The sequence below is a fragment of the Arvicanthis niloticus genome, chromosome X (assembly GCF_011762505.2).
Source record: "Arvicanthis niloticus isolate mArvNil1 chromosome X, mArvNil1.pat.X, whole genome shotgun sequence".
NCBI lineage: Eukaryota > Metazoa > Chordata > Mammalia > Rodentia > Muridae > Arvicanthis > Arvicanthis niloticus.
In genome coordinates this window covers 128517991-128539247 of record NC_047679.1, presented here as the reverse complement: position 1 = coordinate 128539247, position 21257 = coordinate 128517991, and the positions used below count along the sequence as shown (strand labels likewise).

General features: G+C 48.9%; 2 protein-coding genes across 8 annotated transcripts; one reads left to right on the top strand and one right to left on the bottom strand.

The window, feature by feature from the left end:
* The first annotated feature begins 2355 nt into the window (after window positions 1-2355).
* Arhgap4 (Rho GTPase activating protein 4) lies at window positions 2356-18852 on the top strand. 5 transcript variants are annotated; one of them, XM_076918840.1, is made up of 22 exons: window positions 2522-2717; window positions 7145-7376; window positions 7454-7616; window positions 7830-7892; window positions 8185-8424; window positions 9377-9505; window positions 9615-9836; window positions 12246-12347; window positions 12514-12705; window positions 12800-12884; window positions 13111-13138; window positions 13340-13442; window positions 14347-14407; window positions 14493-14570; window positions 14651-14785; window positions 14881-14986; window positions 15077-15310; window positions 15385-15458; window positions 15540-15723; window positions 16054-16146; window positions 16494-16593; window positions 17578-18852. In XM_076918840.1, the coding sequence occupies exons 1-22, from the start codon at window positions 2651-2653 to the stop codon at window positions 17809-17811; spliced, it is 2925 nt and encodes a 974-aa protein (XP_076774955.1). In that variant the 5' UTR covers window positions 2522-2650; the 3' UTR covers window positions 17812-18852. The 5 variants fall into 5 exon arrangements, with proteins under 5 accessions (XP_076774952.1, XP_076774953.1, XP_076774955.1 ...); XM_076918841.1 differs by having other exon boundaries at window positions 2523-2717; window positions 7169-7376; XM_076918837.1 differs by having other exon boundaries at window positions 2356-2717; window positions 15385-15723.
* Window positions 18272-21030, bottom strand: Avpr2 (arginine vasopressin receptor 2). Of its 3 annotated transcripts, none has more exons than XM_034486143.2 (4): window positions 20902-21030; window positions 20493-20685; window positions 19252-20136; window positions 18272-19085 (listed from the first exon to the last, which is right to left on the bottom strand). In XM_034486143.2, the coding sequence occupies exons 2-4, from the start codon at window positions 20515-20517 to the stop codon at window positions 18880-18882; spliced, it is 1116 nt and encodes a 371-aa protein (XP_034342034.1). In that variant the 5' UTR covers window positions 20518-20685; window positions 20902-21030; the 3' UTR covers window positions 18272-18879. The 3 variants fall into 3 exon arrangements, with proteins under 3 accessions (XP_034342034.1, XP_034342035.1, XP_034342036.1); XM_034486144.2 differs by having other exon boundaries at window positions 19340-20136; XM_034486145.2 differs by having other exon boundaries at window positions 19252-19503.
* Window positions 21031-21257: the final 227 nt, after the last annotated feature.

Genomic DNA, 21257 nt, shown 5'->3' with positions numbered 1-21257 from the left:
GACAGGGTCTCTATAGCTTAGTTTAGCCTGGAAATCACCCTGTAACTCTGGCTTGCCTCTAAGCCACCACCCATCCACTCCCACCCTGCCCTGCAGGCTTTTAGATTCTCAAAACTGGAGCCAACTAGGTAACATTTCCATGTTTAGAATCGGCACTGAGAGGCAGAAATTCAAGGCTAGTTTGGTCTACATATTAAGTTCTAGTTTAACCAGAGCTACTGAAAGATACCCTATTAGCCTATCTCAAAAAGCCAAGAAGGATGCTGAGGAGGGTTCAGTGGTTAAGAGTACTTGTTGCTCTTGTAGAGAATCTGAGTTGGATTCCCAGCACCCACCTGGAGGTTCACAATCATCTGTAATTCCCAGATCTAGAGATTCTGATGCCTCTTTTGGTATCCATGTATACATATAAGTTACACATACATATATACATAAAATTAAATGAATACATCTAATTTAAAAAATTAAAAGCCAAAAAGGAACATGTCAGGTTTGCTGGCACATGCCTTTAATCCCAGCACTTGAGAGGCAGAGGCAGACTGACTCTGTGAGTTTGAGACCAGCCTGGTCTCCACAGTAGGTTCCAGGACAGCCAGACCCACATAGTGAGACCCTGTCTCCAAACAAAAGGAACAGGGGCTAAAGGTACAAAAAGCAATTTCACTCATGGTTTCAGATGCCAAGCGAGTGTCCTAAAAACAGCCAGTCACTCAAGTTTTCTGTTTTGCTTTTCACTCGGTTTCATTGCAAAGGGCTGAATAGGGCACTATTCAGATTTCTGGAGTAAGGACTGAGAACATTTGAAGGCCTGTTCAGCAACCATTTCTTGTGTGCCTGAATCCTGGTCTGGCTCTGCTGGTTAGATGAGGAATTTTTTTTTTTTTTTTTTTTTTTTTTTTGCAACAGGGTTTCTCTGTGTAGCCCTGGCTGTCCTGGAACTCACTCTGTAGACCAGGCTGGCCTCGAACTCAGAAATCCTCCTGCCTCTGCCTCCCAAGTGCTGGGATTAAAGGCGTGTGCCACCACTACCTGGCTAGGAACTTCTAAGAATTAGTTAAGGATCAGATAGAAGGAAAGACAAGGTAGGATGGGTTGCTTTAACTAATAAAGGCATTGGTGCCTAGTTTCCCTTAATATGAGGCACTGTTGAAATAAATGTCCTGACAAAGCAAGTTCACAAGGATGGATGTCCATTCATGTGCTGTGTGAAGGATACAGGCTTGCTTACCTTGGTGGAAGATTTTCCAACATTGGTACTTCTGAGACCAGCTTCTGGAAGTCCAGGACCTGGGCTTGTCAACATCTAGCTAGCTTTCAGACCATTTCTTCAAGGTTCTGTGAGCGCCTGACAGCATCTTAGAGAAGGGCTTTGGTATTGGGAGCAAATGGAGATCAAGAACAAGATTGAACACAGTTGAAAGTCCAGAACAGTCTTCCTGCCAAATCTCCATGTCAGGCTCACAAAATGCTCACATGCAGTTTGTCATTTATGCATGTAAGTACAGGTCTGGACTCCCTTGTATTAGTACCTTCAAGCATGTTCCTTGCCTATTGCCCACCATCTGTATATTCCAGGGCTGTCTCTCCCCAATGAACTGAAGACAGATAACTTGTCACCTGACTCCTGCTTTCCTAATTGACTAGAAGAGCCTGATGTGGCTGTGCACTTCTAGCACTTGGGGCAGAGACAGAAACATTGCCTTGAGTTTGAGGCCAGCCTGTAGTGTGTAAAGCCAGCCAGGGCTACAAAGTGAAGCCTTGTGAACGAGACAAAATAAAACATGACAAATTGATGGTTATATCTTGCCCTATGGCTTAAAGACTTGATGGGGTGAATGAAATCACCGTCATCCTTGGATAAAGGAGGCAATAGGAGTTGTTCCCAAGCTGGTTCAAAGCCCCCCACTGGTATAGGTCCCTACAGGTACAAGATGGAAGGGAAAAGAGACAAAAAGAGTCTCTTCCGGCAGCAGGAAGTGGTAGCTACCTATGGGGAAATGAGGCTAGTTCTTTCCTTTGGGGCAGAGTAGAAGGGGAACTGTAACTGAACCCTTCTCCCTCCCCCTCAGGGGGCCCAGACAGAACACAGGCCTGCAGTCCTCTGGGGAACTTGCCATCCAGCTGTCTGGATTCCCTTAGGCCTCACTCTGGGCTATGACTCCGGAAGGAGGGTGGCATCTGATGTCCAGGAAGGCTAGGGAAGCAGACCACCTAGAAGCAGGCTTGAGCCTGGAGCAGCTATGGTGCCACTGTCCATTAGTATTGAGAGCCGGTGGCCATAGGGGTGTGGTCTGACACTGGAGGACAACAGAGGTTTCTGCAGATAATGAAAAACAGCAGCAGGTGGTCCCAGGCTTGTTGAGGTTATCTTGCATTGCTGCTTTATGTGGACGCTTTGGACTCAAGGTGATCTAGGTAGAGAAGCAACTTGCCTCAAGAGAGATGAGTCTGAGAAGGGGTGCCTAGTCATTCACAGACCCACCCGGGCAGTGCCACTTCCAAGTAACCCCGCCCCTCCGGCAGACCGTTCTGGAGGTGGGGCTGGCGGGGCGGAGCCCGAGGAGAGTGCTGGCCTTGGAGCCCCTGGTCCCTGAGCTAGGCGATCCCGCCTCGCTTCCTTGGGACTCGAAGGTACAATCGGCCTTCAGCCATGGCGGCTCACGGGAAGTTGCGGCGGGAGCGGGGACTGCAATCCGAGTATGAGGCACAGGTCAAAGGTGAGAGGGCGCTTTAGTCCTGGTTTACAGCGGAGACCCCCAAGTGTCCGCGGCAGAGCTCAGATACCCCTGGAGCCGGGTGGAGGAGGGAGCCTAAGCCCTGCTTTTTGGAGCCTCTTTGGCCTCAACTGACCGCCCGTGCCCTCCCTCCCGCCTCCTTAGCCAACTTGGGTCGCCTGCTGCTCACTCAGGCAGCAATGACTGTGGTAGCCCAAGGGAAGGACAGACTGAGAGGGTGGCTTTCTAGCTGGAGTATAATGGGCCACCTTGACTTTGTTGGTAGCCTGACACCTCACTCTTAACACCACTAGAATCCATGAAGTCTTTGCACCTTCACCTCCCCATGGAACTGTGTTAGCTTGCAGGTTTAGAGTGGTTGGCCTTGGGTCAGGCTAGGAAACTGAATGTGGGTTAGAGAAATTCAACTGGGATGGCTTTACAGCCTTAGGCTATTAGACTTTTGGATTCGGGCAAACACTTCTATGCAAATCACATGCAAATGAACCTTGTGAGTTCTTAGCTGACAGCTTCATTTCTTCAGGGTGTGGTAGGTAACTCTTGCACAGGAAAGGAGGTAGCATCTAACCCCATTCCCCCACCCGTCAGTTTCTTGCTGCCTCCAGATATCTTGACTCCCTTATTACTTTCAAAGATTCTGTATTTTACCTATTGTGGATACAAGCACAGAGAAGCACAGTGACTTATCTGTCACACAGCGCAATGGCTCAGAAGAGGAGGAATGATATGACCCTTGGAATTTTCCAACCTGTAGATGAATTCCCAAGGTACTTATCTGGTGCAAACAATTTATAACAAAGTGTATCTTTTGCTGTTATAGTGGAGAGCCCAGTCCTCCTCATCTGGTGTCCAGAGTCAGCTTAAAGTGATTACAAAGGGTGAGCCAGTGGATGGAGACAATGCTTCCATTCTACTTCCTCAAAATGTCCTGAAGCCCAAGGACCTTGAAATGTTTCAGTTAGTAAACACAGGCCAGTTAGTTCCCATCAAGAGAAACTGGAATTTGGCCCTAGATTATCTTTAAAATGGCCCTTCCACACTCAGGATGTTCAGCCTTTGTGGCTATTATTTCTCACCACCCTCCCTCAAAAAAAAAGTCTTCCAATTATGCTGGAACAGGGGCACTATTTTGGCACTCTAATTTCTAAAAGGTCAGCATAGCTGTGGTTTGGAGGACATGTATTCTGCTCTACTGGTCAGCAGAAGTGAGAGTGAATGCCTGGCTCACAGGAAGTGCTAGAGGGGCCTGGGTCCCAGTTTTGCAATGCAAATATGCAGGATTTCTCTCCCCTTTTTGTCAACTGTTCCTTTGTTTGGGTGGTGGATGTAGGATTGGAGCTTGGTATATAGAGCTGGATAGTTTTGAACTCATTATTTTACTGAAGCTGGCCTGGAACTTGCATCATCCTCTGCCTCAAGCTTCCAGGGCTAGGATGACAAGTATGTGCCACCACACCCAGCTGCTAGATTTTTTTCAATACATCTGTTTTGCTGAAGACTCTGGGAATACCTTATTTTATAGGAGAGAAGCAGTCCTTGTCTTTCTGTGGTTCACAGGTCTGAGGAGAGAAAAATAGTAAACATCCCAGTACACAGTTTATTTCATGTATGATGATAGCCACTACAAAGGACAACCAAGGTGCTAAGAACACACTGAGTCTAGACAAGGGTCAGAGCTAGCTTGGTTGGAGATCAGGGTTCTTTGAGCTGAGATCTGAAAGCTATGCCATGCCACAACCTACAGTCTTGGAACAGCAGTTTCTTGCCTTCTGTGGACCTCAGATGCAATTGGCTTGTAATCTATAGCTCTTTGACACCAGCTGGTGTGCATGTTCAGAACCAGAAGTGCTATTGCCATTACTGGAGAATCCACACAATACTGTGGTCTGCTGGTGCACTTAGCATTGTGCAGCTGTAATAGGTCCCTCCCTGAGTAGCACATCCCTTCTGGAGAACAGGACAGGCACTGCAAGAAAGGGCCTGCTGAGTCCTCTTGGGACCCTACTTGAACTTAAATTGCCATTCTTCAAAACCTGTTATTTTCTTTTTTCTTTGTTTTTTTTTTTAAATGCCACCCCCCTTCATAAAAGGGTTATTTATTTACTTTATGTATATGAGTACCCTGTAGCTCTCTTCAGACACACCAGAAGAGGGCATCAGATCCCATTACAGATGGTTGTGAGCCACCATGTGGTTGCTGGGAATTGAACTCAGGACCTCTGGAAGAGCAGTCCGTGCTCCTAACTGCTAAGCTACCTCTCCAGCCCAAAACCTGTTATTTTCATTTAGTGGAGATTCCCCCTGATAGAAGTCAGCACCATTAGCACTCATCCCACTTCAGAAACAGGAGACTGGTGGCAGTAACACTTGGTATTGTGGACTCTACTTTGCTTTGCATTGGCTTTGGTATTGGGAGTTTCCATACATATACACCAGCTTCCATCTGCCTAACTTGTCCCCTTGGTAGAAATTTAGCAATTTCAGTTACCTGGTTAAAGGTAAGCCCCAAAACCTATCCTCAAGAGAGTCCAGTGGGTGGTATAGAAGGCTGATGAGTGGGCCATGCACGCAGCTGGATCTGGAGCATTTGAACTCAAGAAAAGAAGTCAGTACCACCATAGAGTGGAGTCTGAGAGCAGACAGGGGGCATACTGAGAAAGGAAATCAGAAGATGAGATGGGAGGTCTGGATAGGAGATAACCTAACAAGGCTTTTTATCTTATAGCCCCAGGAAAGTCACTGTCAGGACAGAAGTCCACCCATTTGATCTCTTTACAGTGGATTTCTTTGAACAGCTACCCCTGAGACCTGCCTTTCAGACTGGCTCTCTAGTCGTAATGCCCACCATCTTTTCCTTAGACAAGTGAAATGTAGTAAGCTGCTCACTGGGCTCTATACAGTAGCTAGAGGGACCCTGAAAATGAAATCAGTTCATTGTTTGGCTTATATCTCCTTGGGCATCCAGATGAGAATCCTAAACCACAAGCTTTTGGTCATCTGCTCCCCTCACAGATTCTTCCTCCTTGCTTTTTGTGTACTTTAAAATTTATTTATTTATTTATTTAATGTATGGGTGCTCTATCTCCATGTACAACTGCATGCCAGAAGAGGGCATTAGAACTTATGGATGTTTGTGAGCCACCATATGGTTGCTAGGAATTGAACTCAGGACTGCTGGAAAAGGTGCTTTTTTCAGCCCTTTGTATACTTTTTTTTTTAAAGGCAATGTCTTGTATAGCCTAGGATAACCTCAAACCCACAGTATAGCCAAAGATGATCTTGAATTTTGATATTCTTGCTTCTACTTCTTGAGTATTGGGATTATAGTGCACCACTACACTTGGCCTGTGTGTCCATCTTATAAGTACTCATTGTTCTTAGTCAGTCTACCATGGCTCTTTTCCCATGCCATCTGTCCCCCACTATGGTCCCTGCTCTAGAGGAACAGGGACTATGTCCAGAATATGCCTGGAATGAAATAGATACAAAAATCACCATCCCACTAAATGAAGAAATCAAGTAATGTCCTGTTCTGAGGATATAGCTGAAGACCTGCTTACCAGAAGCCAAGACAGTGTGTCTTATGTATTCTATGTAATAGGGTGTGGGTTGTGGTGCTCATCTGGGCCCTTGGTCTGGAGGATGGGGACACAGTGGTGCTAGAGCTTGCAGGTTAGGCAGCTTTTGCTTTAGATATGGGTGAGGTAACAAGTATTGCCAAATCAGGCCAGAGATAAGATGTCAAAAGCCTTGTGATAGTATGGGGCCACCAGCTATGACTCCCTGGTAGAATAGAGGGAAAAGTCTTGGGGTGGGTAACTGTCAGTGGAAACAACAGGCAGAAAACTTTAGTCCAGCCCCTTCTGTCTTTTCACTTATTAACTTTGACCAGAACACTTGGCCATTTCTCTTACTATGGGACAGGTTTGACCTGGCCTGAAGTCTCTCCAGGCTTGGTGGAGTGCCACAGCTGTCCTGCCCATGAGCAGCTTCTTATGTCTGTACAGAAGCCACAGTACAGAGTTTTCTGCCTTAGAGCCCTTCCCAAGTGCACAGGGGCTTCTGAACTTGGGTACTTTGCTTTGCTTCAGGGCACACTTCTGTACTTAGATCTAGTTTTTAGCTCAGCCAGGTGCCAGGGAGCCTTTGATGTGGACAGGATGTCTGTCTGTCTCTGCTTCTCCTACCTCTTTTTTTTGTTTTGTTTTGTTTTGTTTTGTTTTTCAAGACAGGGTTTCTCTGTGTAGCCCTGGTTGTCCTGGAACTCACTCTGTAGACCAGGTTGGCCTCGGACTCAGAAATCCGCCTGCCTCTGCCTCCCAAGTGCTGGGATTAAAGGCGTACGTCACCACTGCTCGGCCTCCTACCTTTTTCTGGTCTGGTTGTTTCATGTCTTACATGTTGGCCAGCCCTGAACCGAGGTCCCCTTGCAGAGATGCGTTGGCAGTTGGGTGAGCAGCTTCATTGCCTGGAGCTTCAAGGAGAGCTGCGGCGGGATTTGCTGCAGGAGCTAGCTGAATTCATGCGGCGCCGAGCTGAGGTAGAGCTGGAGTATTCAAGGGGCCTGGACAAGTTGGCTGAACGCTTTACTAGCCGCAGTGGTCGCCTTGGGGGCAGCAGCCGGGAGCAGCAAAGCTTCCGGTAAGCACCACACTGGCAATAGTGCCTTGCAGGGCATGAGACCTAGGCTCCTTGTTCTGAGTACTCCTCTGCTACAGGAAAGAGCCGACTCTCCTGTCACCCTTGCACTGCTGGGCTGTGCTGCTGGAACACACTCGGCAGCAGAGTCGGGAAAGTGCAGCCCTCAGTGAGGTGCTGGCTGGGCCCCTAGCACAGCGCCTGAGTCACATCGGTGAGGATGTAGGACGCATCGTCAAAAAGGTAGAGTCTGTGGAAGGCCTCAGAATTTAACCAAAAAAAAAAAGCACATGGGGAGCTATCTGCAGGCACTGTGGTTGAGAGGTGTGGGAGACCAGGTGGAAATTGTAGCCCAAGGTTGGCTCATACCAATCTGAGGTGGGATGAGTTGTCACAGGATGGTGGGAGGCATTAAGTAAGAGAAAGCTATGGTCACACATTCCCCTTCATCTCTAGAGCAAGGACCTGGTGCAGCAGCTGCAGGATGAGCTCCTGGAGGTGGTCTCAGAACTCCAGACAGTAAGCAGGACCTATTGTCTGCTGACAATGGGAAGCAGGAACAGCCCCAAGCCATTGTATCTCCCAGTCAGGCCCCCAAAAATGGATGCTCATGGGAGACCTGAGTCTTGAGTCTGGGGGCAGCAGGCATGGGGCCCCTCTATGCTCTGGGAACAGAGTGTTTAAATACAACATACTTAGGTGTAATGACCCAAGTCTCAGATCTGAATCTCGGGTGTGCTAAGTGGGCTGAGAGGGACTCTTCTTAGTTATGACCTTCAGCAGGGCTACCTTGCCTGGGCCCTCCCTGCAGACCAAGAAGACATACCATGTGTACCACTTGGAAAGCATGAATGCTGAAACTAAACTTCGGGAAGCTGAACGGCAAGAGGAGAAGCGGTCAGGCAGAAGTGCCTTGCCCACCACCACTGCTACCTCTGCCACCACCACCACCACTACCACCACCACCACCACCACCACCACCACCACCACCATTGAGACAGGGCCTCACCGAAAGAGCTCTCTCAAGAAAGGAGGGCGGCTAGTGGAGAAGGTGGGCCTGGAAGACCATGGGCCTCCCGTCTCTGTCCCTCTCTGATAGTTCTGACCCCTGGCCTTTGTCTTTACAAATACTTGGCTATCCCTGGGGCAAAAAAGAGTAGGGGAAGACATAGGCCTCCAACAAAATTTTTTCTTCCTGGTCAGACCTGAAGGCTCTGAGATGTAGAAAGACAATGGCAGCATTCAGTTACAGATGTTTCAGCAGACCCACAAGATGGGGAAAGATAACCACAGGGTCATGACAGATGATTCTATCACATCATGCACAAAGCTTGTTGTCCCATAGCCTTACTGAAGCAGAAAGTGATGGTACTCTAAGCCTAGAGAACTTTTTCCTGCTAGCTACTAAGGTCTTAGGGGCACAAGAACTCAGGATGAGTGACTGGGTGCCATTCCTCAAGAAGCAGCATTCAAGGGGACCCCTTGGAAAGAGTGGGAAGGTTCCATGCTAAGTGGGGTTGAAGACAATGACTTTTGTTCTGTGCCATCCCTATGTGGAGCCTGATGTGGCTTTCTCATACATCCTCCTAGCTCTTATCTCCATCACGGGGTCTGCATATGAATGCCTTTTATACTTAACCATCTGTTTCCATGTGACCTGATTCCATTTTGGAGAATGACAGTGAGGCATGTTGGGGACTCAAACTAAGGCAAGGGCAGTGGGTGGCAGGGAGGAGGGATCAACCCTTGCCAGAAGATCAAAAGTAGCCAGCGAAGAGCTAAGGAGTCAAGATAGGTTATGGGGATTGAGTGGGAGATTGTGCAAAATAAGGCTGAGCACTGAGAGTGCACCAAGGGTTAAGTGTGGCAGGGTAAAGAAGTTTGTGTATTAGGCATGAGCTTAATATCTGTGGCACATTGGGCATGCTTGTCTACAGAGGAAATGAGAAAAAGTGGATATAAGAGTGGTGGGTGACTCTGCTGTGCCTTGGTGTCTTGAGCAGCGTCAGGCCAAGTTCTTGGAGCATAAACTTAAATGCACCAAGGCCCGAAATGAGTACCTGCTCAGCCTGGCCAGTGTCAATGCCGCCGTCAGCAACTACTACTTACATGATATCTTGGACCTCATGGATGTGAGTTTTGTGTGGGCAAGCAGGTGGGGCTATGGTATTGGAGCTTAAATGCTTGGAGTCCTTGACTCTGGCACTGGGGCCACAACAGTGTCTGCTTGCTTCTTCCCAGTGCTGTGACACAGGTTTCCACTTGGCCCTGGAGCAGGCCCTCCGGAGCTACACAACTGCTGAGAGCCGTACCCAAACCTCTCAGATGCAGGGCTTAGGCAGCCTGGAAGAGGCTCTGGAGGCCTTGGATCCTCCAGGGGACAAGGCCAAGGTGCTTGAGGTTCATGCCATGGCCTTCTGTCCCCCTCTACGTTTTGACTACCAGCCCCATGAAGGTGATGAGGTGAGAGTCAGTTTATTCCACCAACCATTGCTACTACCCTTAAGGACCAAACATGATTTCAAAGGGTTTCATGGTCTTTGGACTTGATGCTACTGTGGGTTGGTCACATAATTTACATTTCTCTAAAACAAAACAAACAAGAAATTCCAGGATGCTGAAATTTCTTATTTCAGTCCTCCATTCCATAACCCTGGCCCATTAGAAGAATTTGCTATGCCAGTTCACTCATGGGGCTGCCCTCAAACACAGTGCAACCACCACAACAGTCCAAATGTTCACCATGACTGTCCATATACTATACATTGAAAACTGTTCTTAGCCATGTATGACAGTCCATGCCTGTTATCCTAGCACTGGGAAAACTAAGGCTGGAGGATTTACCTAAGTTTAGAGCTAGCCTGGGCTACATAGTGAAGTCCCCAGCTTAGACGTCTGTGTAAAAGCCTGTCTACAAACAAACTGACAACAGCAAAAAATTTCATAACAAACACTTGGGAAGAAATACAGCATGTAGCATCATTTCTAATTAGACATCTGTACTCATCCCAGGAGCTTTTAGGATAGTCTTTCTCCTCTGATGTAAAATTCCATGCTTTGCCTTGGGGATCCATTTTCTCTCTTGGTGCTAAGCAATGAGTATACCTGTCTGCTTGAGGCTCTTGGATTCCTTTGATATTCTTCTTTGATATTCCTTCTCTTCCTTCTCCTCTTCATCCTTCCCCTGCCAACTACCTTGTACTTGGACATCACAGGTTGATTGATTCTCTAATTTCTTTCTGCTTTGCCTTTTCTGTTTCTCAACTCTATTAAAGATTTCTTTTTGGAATCTCAACTCTTTGCTGAATTAAAAGTAAATTCACTGATGGGCAGTGGTGGTGCACACCTTTAGACCCAGCACTGGGAAGTAGAGGCAAGCAGATCTCTGAGTGTGAGGCCAGCCTGGACTACAGAATGAGTTCCAGGACAGCCACAGAGAAGAAATCCTATCCTGCTATCCTGAAAAATAAGTCTCTCTCTCTCTCTCTCTCTCTCTCTCTCTCTCTCTCTCTCTCTCTCTCTCTCTCTGTATGTGTGTGTATGCATCTGTATACAAGTGCCTACAGAAGTCAGAAGAGGACATTGGATCTTTTGGAACTGGATTACAAGTGGTTATAAGCCGCCTGTTTGCTGGAAACCAAACTGTGTGTTCTTCTGCAAAAGGAGTAATAATCACTTTTAACCATTGGACTATCTCTTCAGCCTCCACTATGTCTGCTTTTAAATAGATCATTATTTTTCAAAAATTAAATTATGTATGTGTAAATATATATAATGTCACATGTGTGTGGAACTAGAGTTGCAGGTGGTTTTGAGCCACCTAATATGGGTGCTAGAAACTGAACTCAGGTCCTTTGGGTAAACAGCAAGTTCTCTTAACAGCTAAACCAACTCTCTAGCCCAATATATCACATTTTAAGTGATAAAAATAAAATCTATTAGTTCTGATATTTCTAAGTGCAAAGTTCAGTGCTGTTAAAGTACATTTACATTTCTATGGGGCTGTCACCCTGTCTATTATTTTCTTATACATAATTTGTCCCCAATAAATACTTAGGACTACATTGCTGTACTTCCAGCTTTTGGAACCCACTATTCTGCTATCTCTGTGAACTTGGCTATAACACTGACACATAAAGATCTTTCCCAGTAGTGGTCTTATACAACATTTGTCTTGTAGGGACTGTCTCATTTTTCCTTCCTTCCTTCCTTCCTTCCTTCCTTCCTTCCTTCCTTCCTTCCTTCCCTCCTCCTCCTCCTCCTCCTCCTCCTCCTCCTCCTCCTCCTCCTCCTCCTCCTCCTCCTCCTCCTCCTCCTTCTTCTTCTTCTTCTTCTTCTTCTTCTTCTTCTTCTTCTTCTTCTTCTTCTTCTTCTTCTTCTTTTGGTTGGGGAGAGGAGTGGGGAGGGCAACAAAGCTTCTCTGTGTAGATTTGGCCATCCTAGGAACTAGTTCTGTAGACCAGGCTGGCTTCGAACTTAGAAATCCTCCTGCCTCTGCCTGTGCCTCTGCCTCTAGAGTGCTGGGATTAAAGGCACATGGCACCACTGCCTGGCTTCTTTTTTCACATGACATATATTTTATGTGTTCCTTTGTATTGGTATTTGAGACTTATTGAAGGTACAAGTTATATCCTTAGCTGAAACTATAGTTCAGTTGGTAGGGTGCGTACCTAGCATACTGAGTACAAGTTCTTTAGTTCTATCCTTAGCACTTCATAAACCTGGCATGGTGGTGAATGCCTGTCATCCTAGCACTCAGGAGTCAGAGGCAAGCAACAGAGATGTGCCCGGCTTCCCTGAACCAATCCTTAGTGCCTTACCTGAGCTCTGTGCTCTGACATAGTCCTCAGTCCCTGGTACTATCTGCTACAGGTGGCTGAGATCCACGTTGAGCTGGAACTTCGGGATGAGATTTTGCCCAGAGCCCAAAACATCCAGAGTCGCCTGGACCAAAAGACCATCGAGACAGAAGAGGCATGGATGGCTTAGCCTGGGATGGAGACAGGCCCTAGAGTTTTCTCCCAGCTTCAGCTGCCCTGACAGTTCCTTCCTAGCTGGCAATAGCTTTCCTCTTTCTGCATATTTAGACTTTGTTCCTCCCATACTGTCCCTACTTACTGTCCCGGCATTGTCCCCTCAGGTGAATAAGACACTGAAGGCAACACTTCAGGCTCTGCTAGAGGTGGTGGCATCAGAGGATGGGGATATACTGGACTCTTTGCAGGCCAGCCCCTCCACTGAGTCCCTCAAGTCTACAAGCTCGGACCCAGGCACCCGACAGGCAGGCCGCAGACGGAACCAGCAGCAGGAGACAGAAACCTTCTATATTACGGTGGGGCTGGACAGGTGGGACAGTGCCACAAAGGGCAGCATAGAGAAAGGGGGCTAAGTTGAGGCTGAAATTAGGGGCTCTTTGGGTTTCCCAGAAGCTGCAGGAGTATCTGAGTGGCCGGAGCATCCTTGCCAAGCTGCAGGCCAAGCATGAAAAGCTCCAGGAGGCCATACATCGAGGTGGGTCCTATTCCAGGCATAACCTCTCTCGAGCTCAAAGCTCCCCCTTCTTTGTCCCTTTGATCTAGTCCATTCCCCTTCCTGACCAGAGAGTTTGTTTGGCATACAGGAACTAACCCAGCATAGGTCATTGGATTATCCTGAGCTTCCAGTCTAAGCCTCTTCTTTCTGGGGTTTATTGAAGTTTTCCAGCCTGAGAGACAAGCCAATATTTTCTCCTCTCTAGGTAACAAGGAAGAGCAAGAGACATCTTGGTGAGTCCTTCATGGAGTGCTGGCCTATTCACAGGTTCCCAACTCCCCTGTTCTTGCTGCACAACTCTAGTTCTACTACCAGCACCCTGTGACCCTAACATCCCAATTTGTCTAAAAGGTTCAGGACCTGTAGCATGGGATAGGGATGGGGAGACTTCTCCATGGCTTGTTCCCCTAAGAGGCAGTTCCCATTCTTCTCAGGACCCAGTACACAGAGAGAAAATTCCACAAGAGCTACCACCCCAATCCTAGACCCAAGTATAACCAGAGACTTTTTGGAGGTGATCTGGAGAAGTTTATCCAGGTACTTGCTTTGCCCTACACTCCAGCTCATTAGAAACCATTCCTATCCCTTCTAGTCTTTCTCCAGCTTTGGTGACCCAAGCAACTTCCTAATCTCAGTGTTCTCTAGTCCCAACCTCCTGGAGTTTGTTTGTTTGTTTGTTTGTTTCTTATTGTTTGTCTTTGTTTTTTTTTTTTGTTTGTTTTTTTTTTTTTTTTTTTGCGACAGTTTCACTCTGTAGATCAGCCTGCCTCTGCCTCCCAAGTGTTGGGATTAAAGGGTATGCAACCATACCCAGTTTTAAAGGAAACACTTAAGGAACTCAGAAAACCTAGGGCTCTAACATTTTTAGAGATGAGATGTTGAGAGTTCTTCCCTGTGATTAGGATCAGCACAAGATGCTTATAGGCTATACTTCTGGCCCAACTTTTGGCAATTCTAAACAGAAAAAAAAGGAATGAAGCAGAGTTTGAAAGAACTAGGTTATAGTGGTGTAGTGGTGCAGCCTGTAATTCTAGCACTTTGGAGGTGGATGATCGGGAGATCAAGGCTAGTCTCAGCTACATAGCAAGTTTTAGGCCAATCTGGGACTAATGAGGGGTTGTCTCAAAGAGGAGGAAGGAAAAAACTAGTGTCATTTGCAAATGTGTCATGTACCTAGAGCATTCATAAGAATCAGACATTTAAGTGAACAAATACAAGTTTTGCAGTGCTCTTTGAAGGTCAGCATCTGGATTTTGATTACCTTATTACACTTGTAACAATTTGCAAATAAAAGGTAAAATGCCATGTCAATGGCACCAGCAAATCAGTTTCTTCACAGAGATTCCAATAAACTTCACTGTAACACTATTAGGAGAAAAGTGATAGAATGATCAGGCGTCTTGCTATATCTTAGTGAAATAAATGTGTTCTCTGTCCCCAGAGCTCAGGCCAACCTGTGCCCCTTGTGGTGGAGAGTTGTATTCACTTCATTAACCTCAATGGTAAGTGTAGCTTATCTTCTGTCATGGTGGCACTGGGTATTTGTGGAGAAAGGGATTCTGCCTGCCAGCTCCTTGTCCCCCACAGGCCTGCAACATGAAGGCATCTTCCGGGTATCAGGTGCCCAGGCCCGGATCTCGGAGATCCGAGATGCCTTTGAAAGAGGTGAGGACTGATGGACAAATGTGGCAGTGGCTTCAGTAGGCACAAGTAACCTCCTCATTTTAGCATGTTACCCTCCACAGGGGAGGACCCTCTGGTGGAAGGCTGTACTGTCCATGACCTAGACTCAGTGGCTGGGGTACTAAAGCTGTACTTTCGGAGCCTGGAGCCTCCACTCTTCCCCTTGGACATGTTTAATGAGCTGCTGGCTTCAGCAGGTGAGCCCTGAGGCCAGCTAGGTAGGAGAGCCACCCTTTAGTGCTATTAGCTACAGCTTTACTCAGTCTGCTCTCTTGGGCTGCCTTGGCCACAGAACTGGAAGTCGTGGGTGAGCGGGTGGAGCCTGTGAGCCATTTGTTATCCAGGCTACCCAGACCTGTGCTAGTGGTCCTACGATATCTCTTCACCTTCCTCAACCAGTGAGTACTTCTGGGGATCCAGTTGGCTGTTGGGGTTGGAGGGGTCACTAGTGCTGGAGCTACCTGCCTGTGATCTGCATGTTTCCCCAGCCTCACCCAGTACAGCGATGAGAACATGATGGACTCCTACAACCTGGCTGTATGTTTTGGGCCCACACTGTTGCCTGTGCCTGCTGGGCAGGACCCTGTAGCCCTGCAGGGCCGAGTGAACCAGCTGGTCCAGACCCTTATCCTGCAACCAGCACGTGTTTTTCCACCCCCAGCCATGCTTCCAGGCCCCATCTATGAGAAGTGCATGGCACCACCTTCTGCCAGCTGCCTGGGGTATGCTTGGGGGCTTCTTGGGGGAGAGGGAGTCTAGTGGAGGCAAGTGGGCCTTACTCTACTTGAAACATCAGGGATGGCCAGTTGGAGAGCCTCGTTGGGGAGCCAGAGCTGGAGTTGAAAGCTGGGACCACAGCTCAGGAGGATGGTGAGAAAGGAGCAGGGAGACTATTCCATCTTCTTCCTATGTACCCACTCTACCCTCAGCCACACCTTCTCTTCCCCATAGACCCAGAGGGAGTTGTAGAGGCTGTGGCCTGCTTTGCCTACACTGGCCGCACAGCCCAGGAGCTGACATTCCAGCGAGGGGATGTGCTGCGATTGTATGCTCGGGCATCAAGTGACTGGTGGCGAGGGGAGCATGCTGGTGTGCAGGGGCTCATTCCCCATAAGTACATCACACTTTCTGAGGGGTGAGTGAGCTATAGCCCTAGGGAGGGTTCCATTGTATCTGCCTTGGATCTCCTGGGCTGTGGTGTTCATGGTTGCTTTTTATCTCTTACTGAGCATAGATCTCCAGGCTTTTTTCCTCTTTCTGGAAGTAGCTGCTGCCATTCACACATCTCAAACAGGACTTGTTATATCCCAGGTTGCTGCCCTCCCCAACCCCAAGCCAGAGTCTATGGGTCTTGGTTGGGCCCAAGAATGATCATTCTCAGCTCCTTTGATTGAAGCAGGAGCCATTAGCCTTCAAGCTCCAGCCAGGAAAGAGTCCAAAGTAAGCCATTATTTTCCCTACTCAGGAATGAGAAGCAGATGGCTCGTTCAGGACTACAGGCCAGAGGGGAATCTGTGACCCATCCAGAGAACTTCCTGACCTTGGATTTAACTAACCGGTAAGCCAGGAGAAGGCAGGCCTTTGGGAAGACCCCTTAGAGAGTTCTACTTGCCTTGTGTGCTGTTAGAAGCAGCAGACATGGTGGGCCAGAGGCTATACCTACCCTGTTAAGCTTGAGGGTGTGGGTTCAGGCTTTAGCCACATGGGATTGGGGGAGTTGTTGCATAAAGATCACTAAGTGTAGATAGAACAGAGTTAGCCTTTTTGTGACTGGCACAGGTTCTGGAGGACTTTGGGGACCATGGAGGTTCATCTCTTTCCTTGGCTATACCTAAAATGGGCACTGCCAGCTTAGGTCAAGGATTTCCTAGGGCCATTGCCAATCTTCCTATCTCTGCCTTGTAGGCTGGAATTAGGCACTCCACCTGAGGCTTTGGGCTCCTCTGGGCACAGAAGACATTGTTTACTCCCCACCTCCCCTGAGCGACATGTGGAAATGGATAAGGTAAAAGCCAGGTCTGGCTATGGGGCCAGCAGGGGGCACCTCTTCTACATGTTCTCTGCCCTCCCCAAGGTGAGGCTCATGGCTACTACTCTCCTTGGTCCAGGAGCACCTGTTACTAGACATCCAAGTCAAGTCACAATTTAGGGAGAAACATGGGGACAAGGGGAAAGAGGGTGTCAGGGACAGGGGTATGGGAACAGAGGCAGAGATGAGAGGGCACGGCAGATCATGAGTCCATCTGTGGTATGAGACTCACAACATTCTTGAGCTACAGAGAAGCCAAACTGTTTAGGCTGATGCGGGCGAGGAGCTCCAAGACAAACTTCAAGGCTGGCATCTAGAGCTAGGCTAGGTGCTTAGCAAGCCAGGGAGAGTGAGAGGACAATCTGGTGGGGAAGGAGGAGGGGCAGCTGGCTAAGGAAACAAAATAGTCTCAAAACAAGGCTCTAATAAGTGGTACAACCTAAGGAGTCCCCTTTATACAGTGGGTCCTTTGAGCCCCTATGGACTGAGCAGGAAGACAGTTACTAAGTCTTAGGAAGAGTGGTCCCACTCCTAGGCCTAAGGATCCTAGGGCAGGCTGGTAAACACACAGGAGCTAAAGCCTGGCAGCTGGGAGACCCAAGGGAAGACACTGACCCAGGAGTCCCCTGTATGTTTACAGCCTCAGAGGCCCTGGATGGAAGCTGTGATGTCAGCCAGAGAAAAAGTAGGAGACGGAAGAGGGGGGACCCAGGGCTCAAAGCTGTCCCCACTCCCCCCCAGAACAAGACCAAGAAGTTACTATCCCACAAGCAACACTGAAAGTGACTAGAGGAAGGAAGCTGGAATGGAGTGGGGAAGGTGGTGTGGAGTTTCAACTAGTTCCTCTCATGACCCCTGGAGAGGGCCTGACCTGGCCTACCTACAGTATAGTAGACAAGGCCTTAGTTTGGAGATTGGCAGAAACTCACTGGGCACTCTCTGTTTTTTCCTTTCTGCTAGGCCGTGGTGCAGAACATGGATTCTGTGTTTAAGGAGCTCTTGGGAAAGGCTGCTGTCCGCCAGGGCCATGGGCTAGTATCTACAGCCTCCTCAAGCCTAGGAACTCAAAACCTGAAGCCCCTGGCCTGCAGCAGCTTCAGCAAAAACAAAGTCTTCTCCTGGGGACCTGGGACTCCAATTTCCCCCTCAGCCTCCCATCCCCAGGGTCCAGATTCAACTCACAAGCCAGTCTGAGGCAGCTTACCTCCAGTAGCCACCAGCAAGCTCACCATTCCACCTACGCCTATTGCCTCATCTCAGCCCTGTTCTAGGTCTCTTGGGAGGTAGCAAAGGAAGGAAGCTGGAGACAAGCCTCTCTTGTGCCTTTGCGTGGAAGCCTTGGGCTGTGGATGTGGCAGTAATTCATAAAGACCCATTTGCTGGTTGCTGTTGTAATAGCCTGTGCTGTTTGGGGGTGCTGAACAGGTAGGGTGCAGGGCAACTCCCAGAGCCTGGGCTGCTAGAGGCCAGATGCCAAGACAGAAGGTTAACATGGAGCTGTTTATTTTCACCTGGGAACCTGGTCCCAAAAATGCAATCTTTGTTGCTTATAAGATAGGTTCCTAACCATGGGTATATCTATGGGTGTGGGGATCTTTGTATTTAAGCTTCTGTGCCCACCATATACTTGGTTCAAGGAAACTTTTTCCATGTGGAAAATGAACTGCAACTTTTATTAGGGAGACAGACATAAGGGAGGAATGACAGGAAGATCTATTAGTCCTATCCTAGTCCTTCTTCCAGCTCCCTGGGAATCTTCCTCACTTGCAGGGTACTTGCCAGGGTAGGAAGCACACGCACCTCTGTTGCCTATTCTCCCAGACCTTGAGGCATCTGTTCCAGTTGCTTCCCATGTCTGGCAACAAAGGAGCCAACTTTAGGGTTTCTTTACAGCCCTGGAACATTCCTTCTTATATACCTGGGGACAATGACACCTAGGGAGGACCAAGGATAACCAAGGTACCCTTTCTTGGTACTCCCAGGGCCAACCCTAGACAGTCAGCTGAGCTACAGGTTTGTTTTTTTTTTTTTTTTAAATAGAAACAGCCCAGCAGGCCGGGCAGTGGTGGCGAATGCCTTTAATCCCAGCACTTGGGAGGCAGAGGCAGGCGGATTTCTGAGTTTGAGGCCAGCCTGGTCTACAGAGTGAGTTCCAGGACAGCCAGGGCTACTGTCTCGAAAAACCAAATGAAAGAAAGAAAGAAAGAAAGAAAGAAAGAAAGAAAGAAAGAAAGAGAAAGAAAGAAAGAACCCAGTAGCTACTCAGGAGGGTGTATCCTTCGTCAGAGAGGAGCTGGCTGTGGCACAGGACTCATCTTGAGGACCCAGGCTGTGTGTGGTGTGCCTCTGAGCACAGCAAAGCAGGCTACGCAACTCCGAGGAGACACTGCTACTGAAGGAAGCATAGATCCAGGGGTTGGTACAGCTGTTAAGGCTAGCCAGCAGCATGAGCAACACAAAGGGGGGTCCTATAAAGAAAAGAGTCCAGGCTGGAGCCAGGGTGTCCCTTGCTCACACTAGCAAGCCACGGGGACACCACATGCATAAAGGTAGCAAGTAGAGTACTTCAATGTGTTGGGCAAGCCCCTTACCTCCCCCATCCCCAGTCTTAGTCACACCCACACCCACACCCACTTTCCAGAGGAGCTTCTGGATCCCACGCTGCCCACAACTGCACAAGGAAGAAGGGTGCCCAGCACAGCACGTAGACAATCACAATCACCAGTGTCATCCTCACGGTCTTTGTCATGGCTGCGGATACATGGGCTCCCTCGCTGGGACTTCCTGTCCGGTGCCCTCTGCGGCGCCTCCCTGCCCTCTCAGATGGCCCTGGCACCAGACTGGCATGTATCTCCCGGAAGATAAGAACCTGGCAGGCAGCAATGCCTAGGGCAGGTGCCACAAACACCATCAAAGCGATCCAGGTGACATAGGCACGAAGGCCCCATGGCTCTGCAAATCGGGCCCAGCAATCAAACACCCCACTGCCATTTCCAACATCACGTTGAGCAAAGATGAAGAGCTGAGGCAGGCTGAGAAGGAGTGAGAAGGCCCAGGCCACCAGCACTGGCCTATTCCAGCGAGCCCCACCTCCATGGCGGTATGCCAGCATAGGGCGGCAGATGGCACGGTGGCGATCTAGTGTCATGGCCAGAATCATGTAGGAGGAGGCATACATGCCCACCATTTGCAGGTACTTGACGGCCCGACAAAGGGCATCAGGGCCATGGAAGCGGTCAGTGGCGTCCCAAGCCAGCTGGGGGAGCACTTGAAATAGAGCCACAGCCAGGTCAGCTAGGCACAAATGACTGATGAAGACATGCATGGGTGCCCAGCGTCCACGCCGGCCCCGTCGTATTAGGGCCCCCAGTACTAGGCCATTGCTCAAGGCCACAGCCACAAAAATTGTAGATAGCAAGGCCAGTTCAGCCCGGACTAACAGCGGGTCTCGGTCATCCAGTAGCTCCTCCTGGCTGCTGTTGATGGCAGAGCTAGGGGGCGAAAGGGGCCCAGGCACAGCTGGGCAAGGGTAAGGGACAAGGGACAAGTTAGTGGGGTACTGTGTAGGCTCCCCAGAATGAGGACGTTCCAATGCTAGGGATGGTGTGGCCTGTGCAACTGCCCCCTTGAGCCCCTTGTCAGTCTTACAGCCTATTTCCTGGTTCCCAACAGAGGGGCCTCCTAAGGAAGTATTTAGTTTGGGAGGCAGGTAGTACTTGCCCTTCAACCAATCCCTCCTGACAGCCCACCAGTTCACAAGAAAGGGAAATAGGTCTTTAGAAAAAGGGCCTTCTCAGCTTCATCAAATCCACCTAGCCCACCTGGCTCATCCAACTGAGGGGTGTCAAGAGCACAGTGGCTGGAACCTTACTTACCAGACATGGTAGAAACCAGGACCATGATGGGGTGTCTGATGACCTGCACACCTGTCACGGGGCCAACTCAGTCTCCCATCAAGGGGCCAGCCCCACTTCCCAGGGTCACAGCAGCAGATAGAAGTGCCAGGAGGCAGGTGCCTTTCCGTAGGTGTGTTCACAGGATGGATGGAGGTCCAGCCTGCATTTAGGCCTGGACAGGGAATATAAAGAACCGTCAGAACAAACACACAAAGCCCAATTTCCATCCAGGCAGCTCACAAGAGCCAGGCTGGTGATTAGGGATTAGGGGTAAACTAATTAAGGTCCCTCTGTCCAGATAGTATCTTGGATAGACCACCATTGGAGGGATAAAGACTGGGCAAGACAGACCAAGTGTGTATCTCAGAGCTCTTTTGTAGCCCCTTACCTGCTTCGGCTCCTGGACTTCTGGGCACCTGGGCAGCAGCGTGAAGGTGGCCCAGCACTCAGATCTGCTCTCCATTGTCGGCCCCGCCCCAACCCAGCCTCAGGGAATAACCTGCACAGGAGACTTCCCCCCTCCTTTCCCTCACGCGCCACCCCTAGACTCACACACACCTCCCTGGCCTCCTTCCTCCATCCACTAGGAAGTAAGTTCCTAGTCTCCAAATTCCTTTCCTGCCTTAAGCTTCCTTGGTCTCATGAAGTAAATTAAGCTGGCCTCAAACTTGTATGGCCGCTGTTTCCCAAGTGCTGGAATTACAAACGTATAGCAGCATGCTTTACTTTTTTGACTTGTTTTGT